Source organism: Alosa pseudoharengus, unplaced genomic scaffold (assembly GCF_046254945.1).
Source record: "Alosa pseudoharengus isolate Yale_2024_CS ecotype anadromous, Long Island Sound unplaced genomic scaffold, YU_APseudo_1.1 YU_APseudo_1.1_scf_10, whole genome shotgun sequence".
Classification (NCBI taxonomy): domain Eukaryota; kingdom Metazoa; phylum Chordata; class Actinopteri; order Clupeiformes; family Clupeidae; genus Alosa; species Alosa pseudoharengus.
In genome coordinates this window covers 18,383,135-18,388,134 of record NW_027468565.1, presented here as the reverse complement: position 1 = coordinate 18,388,134, position 5,000 = coordinate 18,383,135, and the positions used below count along the sequence as shown (strand labels likewise).

At 49.4% G+C, this 5,000-nt stretch overlaps 1 protein-coding gene across 1 annotated transcript in view; it reads left to right on the top strand.

The window, feature by feature from the left end:
* iqch (IQ motif containing H) overlaps positions 1-5,000 on the top strand; it is a 37,648-nt gene that overhangs the window by 7,886 nt on the left and 24,762 nt on the right. The window contains exons 8-11 of the mRNA XM_076298491.1: positions 1,881-2,436; positions 3,520-3,586; positions 4,608-4,694; positions 4,973-5,000. The exon at positions 4,973-5,000 is cut by the window's right edge and continues 151 nt beyond it. Of these exons, the coding sequence (XP_076154606.1) occupies positions 1,881-2,436; positions 3,520-3,586; positions 4,608-4,694; positions 4,973-5,000 (738 nt within the window). The remainder of the gene's footprint in view (positions 1-1,880; positions 2,437-3,519; positions 3,587-4,607; positions 4,695-4,972) is intronic.

The window sequence follows — 5,000 nt, the reverse complement described above, 5'->3', positions numbered from 1 at the left end:
TCCTCAGACGAACGACGTCTAGCTCTACCTCCGGTACGCTCAGGCCAATCCAAACTTTTCTCATCTGTTGTTCCTCGTTGGTGGAACACACTGCCAGTTCCTACAAGGGCAGGGACATCCCTCTCCATTTTCAAAAAACTCCTGAAGACCCAGCTCTTTAGAGAACATCTCCTCTCATAGCAACACTACAACAAGTCTTGCTGATCCTAGCACTCACCAGCCGTCTTAAACGGACATGTAACTGTTAAAAACAGCACTCACTGATGCACTTATTCTTACTGTACTTATTCTTATGTTTTTTTTAAATTGTCCTAATATTGTTGAGAATCGCTCTAAAACTTAAACTGTTTACCATGTTGTTAGTCGCTTTGGTTAAAAATGCGTCAGCCAAATGTAATGTAATGTAATGTAATATTGTTTGTAATTGTATATGTGTACATTTCAAAACTTTGATGACTATACAGACTCTTACTCAAATCTGGACACTGAACATAGTCGTTTGGAAGTGGTCTAGAAGTGTAGGGCATTACTTAAAGGAGAATTCCGGTGTGATATTGACCTAAAGTGTGTTGAAACATGATACTGAGTATGTCTCATAGCTCATCTCGGCTTGTCCCCTGCACTCAGAAATCTGGCGCTAGTTAGTCGATGCTACCAACAGTTTTTCGATGGGGGTGCCTCGGTAGTTTATGGTAGTTTATTTACAAGACAATTTATACAGACAGTACCTTCATGAAGTTTACCGTTCGCCGCCATCTTGAATTTAGTCACGATAAGTCAAGCGACAAGTACGAATGAACAGGTATGATAAGGGACCAGATTCCAAAAATAATTCAGTGGAAATGCATGGATTCCATTTGCTGCTACTGGAAGCAACCGGAATCCATGCATTTCCACGGAATCGTCTTGTAAATAAACTACCAGTGCTTTTTCAAAGTTCTCAATGTCTCGTTTTAAATGTCAAGGCCCTCAGAAGTCTACCAATGAAGTATGGAGCTACTTTGAACCTCGTTAAATGGTGTAAAACAGTGATTTATTTGCATGGCTAGGCCGATGCCCGAGGCACCCCCATCGAAAAACTGTTGGTAGCATTGGCTAACTAGCGCCAGATTTCTGAGTGCAGGGGACAAGCCGAGATGAGCTATGAGAAATACGTTCACACTCGGTATCATCACACACTTTAGGTCAATATCACACCGGAATTCTCCTTTAAAGAAATGATCTGAATCTATTTGGAACTGGAGTTTTGTTGTGGAAGAATAAGAGCACAGCAGGAATAAATTAGACCCTTGGAATGTGTTTGCTTTCCTTTCACTGGCAGAGTGGACGTACACAGTCTTGGTAAAGTAGACTTCAGTGTGTTTGTCTCTTATTGCTTGTGAATGTCTTTGTCTCTGACTCTCTCTTCCCCTTCCCTTCCCTGTCCTCCTCCTCCTCCTCTCCTCCTCCTCCTCTCCTCCTCCTCTCCCCCGGCCCTCTCCTCCCCTCTTCTGTCCTCCTCTCCTCCTCCTCCCCTCTCCTCTCCTCTCCTGTCCTGCTCCTCTTTCTCCTCTTCCTGTCCTCTCCTCCTCCTCTCCTCTCCTCTCCTGTCCTCCTCCTCCTCCTCTCCTCCTCCTCTCCCCCGACCCTCTCCTCCCCTCTACTGTCCTCCTCTCCTCTCCTCCTCCTCCCCTCTCCTCTCCTGTCCTGCTCCTCTTTCTCCTCTTCCTGTCCTCTCCTCCTCCTCTCCTCTCCTGTCCTCCTCTTCTCCTCCCCTCTCCTGTCCTTCTCCTCCTCTTCATGTCCTCTCCTCCTCCTCTCCTCTCCTGTCCTTCTCCTCCCCTCCTCTCTCCTCCTCCTCCTCCCCAGTCCCTCACCGTGCCCAGGGCCACGCCCAACAGCAAGTTCCCCTTCGTGATCCTGGACGGTCACACGGACCGGTTGGGCTCGGACTTCCTGCGCTTCCGAGAGCACTACTGCCTGTGCGGCGGGGCTCTGCAGGACGCTCTGGACCGCCTGGAGCGCTTGCTGCGCCGCTTCGCCGTCCCCATGGCGCTGGTCAGCGGGGAGCGGCTGGCCGACCTGGTGCAGAGCGGCGTGTTGGAGTTCAGGGGTCAGGGTGGTGGCGCGGGAGCGGGCGGTCACGGCTGCCGGCTCAGCGGCGTGGAGAGCCGCCTGCTGCAGACGCTGGAGAATGAGGAGGAGGTGCGGGGGCTGGTGGGCCACCTGGGCCGGCGCTACTGGGGCGAGGGCGGGCGCGAGGCGGCCGCGGTGCGCCTGCAGGCCTGCTGGAGGCGCCACCGAGCGCGCCTGGCCTACCTGGCGCACCGCAGAAGCCGCTGGGCCGTGGCCACCATCGCCCTCTCCTGGCTCATGCACGCCCAGCTGAGCCGTGTGCGCCGGGCCCTGCAGGAGAGACGCCTGCGCAGTCTGCACAACTGCCGCCACAGGGCAAAGGTCAGCACTATGGCAACAGCCACTCAGGTTTGCCTGGAGCCTCTCTGCTCCACTTAGCTGTCTCTCTGCTCCTCTTAGCTGTCTCTCTGCTCCACTTAGCTGTCTCTCTGCTCCTCTTAGCTGTCTCTCTGCTACTGTCTCTCTGTCAGCTGTGTGAAATGGAGTCAGGGTCGTCCATTCTGCAGAGTTAACTTGACCCTTCACTTTCCAGACATTGAACCTTCAGCAGACATATCCCTTTTGTAGTTGTCAGGTTACTACAGCTGGTTAGTGTCCTGTGCTCTGTGCACTGACCGCTCTTATGTCTTAATAACAGGTCAGGTACAGCACAGCCACTAGACAGCTCCTTGCCCCCAGAGTGCTTGCATAAGTGTAGTTTTGTCATGTCAATGTCAGTGTCAGTTTATTCATGTACAGCTCTGGAAAAAATGAAGAGACCACTGCACATTTTTCTGATGTCATCCTACGGTTGCTGAGTGACATTCAAATGAGTTGAAGGTCATATTCAAATTTGCAGTGATCTCTTAATTTTGAATATGACCGTCAAATTATTTGAATGTCACTCAGAAAAAGGTGCAGTGGTCTCGTCGTTTTTTCTTGAGCTGTAGCAAATAACGGCATTTGACCAAAGTGCTGTACATTAAGACAAATAAAACAAACAAAAGAAAACAAGACTATATCATACTAAATATACTGAGATAAGCACGTAAACAATCACAAAAGACAGTAATAATTCATGTCGTGGATAGGTTATGTTGAGTCTCTGAGCATTCCAACTCAAGTAATTATGTCCTTATCATTCATGCCCTGGCGGAAGCGTCATGTAGGTGTCTTACTGGATTAATAGGGGGGAGATGTTTGATTGAGTGCCATTAGCTCATTTAATTAATGTGATTTATACTTGATTTATCTAAGGCCCAGAGAGACAGAGGAAGAGAGACGATGTTCCTCCTTCTAGTTTGTGTAGTGTCCGTCTCGTCTCCTCAGATGGTTCTGCATTGTGTTCTATTATCTCCTCTTCTGTTCTGTCTGGTTCTGCATTGTGTTCTATTATCTCCTCTTCTGTTCTGTCTGGTTCTGCAGTATCTGGCTGAGAACTGGAAACACATCAGCACATCTAGAAGAACGATCATCCACATCCCGTCATTAGGTAACAGGCATTTCTGGGTCTCTCTCTCTCTCTCTCTCTCTCTCTCTCTCTCTTTTTCTCTCCCTTCCTCCCTTCCTGTACCCCTCACTTCACGCTGCTGGTTTTGTCTGTCAGAGACGAGTTGTCCTCAGGAAAAGGTCTGTCTTTTGCAAGCAGCTTTGTCAGTTGTCCTCAGGAAAAGGTCTGTCTTTTGCAGGCAGCCTTGTCAGTTGTTCTCAGGAAGAGGTCTGTCTTTTGCAGGCAGCCTTGTCAGTTGTTGTCAGTGGCTCAGGCACAGTTTATAGCTGTGATAAATCTCACGCTCTTAGGTATCCTGAGATGTATTGGTATTGGTCACAGAAGTATACCATAACAGTGTACCATGTCTGAGGTACTGCAGATTAATCTATGGTACAAACGTGTCAGTACAACAGCACAAGCATTGATTAGCTTCCAGGACCGGTAGATGTTGCAAGACCCAAGAGGACACATTTATATAAGAAGTGCAGAGTAGCATTATGTGTATGTGTGTGTGTGTGTGTGTGTCCGTGTGCGCGTGTGTGCGCGTGCGTGCGTGCGTGCGTGTAGTCAAGAGACAGGCCCAGATGAGAGTAGTTCTCTGTGTCTGTGTCCCGTGTTGCGGGGCTGCCGCTAGCTGTGGAAGCAGAGCAGAAAGACTAATTAGAAGCAGCTGGGCGGCTTTATCTCTGCTCTGCTCCACACTGCGCACACACACACACACACACACACACACACACGCTGCACTGCAGAGAGACGCCTTCGCCACCACCTCTGAGTGCGGCTGGATAATGAAGAACTTGAAGCCCTATTGTTTTTAGCTGCATGCTTCGTTAGTTTCGCAAGTTTAATCATTTAATTATGCTACCTAGCTACTTGATGCAAACTAGATTTCTTACTGCTCTCTCCCATGGCCTGGGTCCAGCAGGAGTCGTGTCAGAACTCTCTCTCTCTCTCTCTCTCTCTCTCTCTCTCTCTCTCTCTCTCTCTTTCCCTCTCTCTCCCTCGCTGTGCTGTGTTTCAGGCTACACCCAGGAGCAGCGCTTCAACCTGTGGGGCCTGTTCAACATCATGCAGAACAGTCAGATGGGCCGGCTGTGTGACGTGCTCGGTGAGGACAGGAGTGTGTGTGTGTGTGTGCACATATGTCTGTCTCTCTGTGTGTGTGTGTGTGTGTGTGTGTCATATGACTGTGTGTGTGTGTGCACATATGACTGTGTGTGTGTGTGTGTGTGCACATATGACTGTGTGTGTGTGTGCACATATGTCTGTCTCTGTGTGTGTGTGTGTGTGTGTGTGTGTGTCATATGACTGTGTGTGTGTGTGCACATATGACTGTGTGTGTGTGTGTGTGTGCACATATGACTGTGTGTGTGCGTGTGTGTGCAGATGAGAATGTAGAGGTGATCTACGTGGC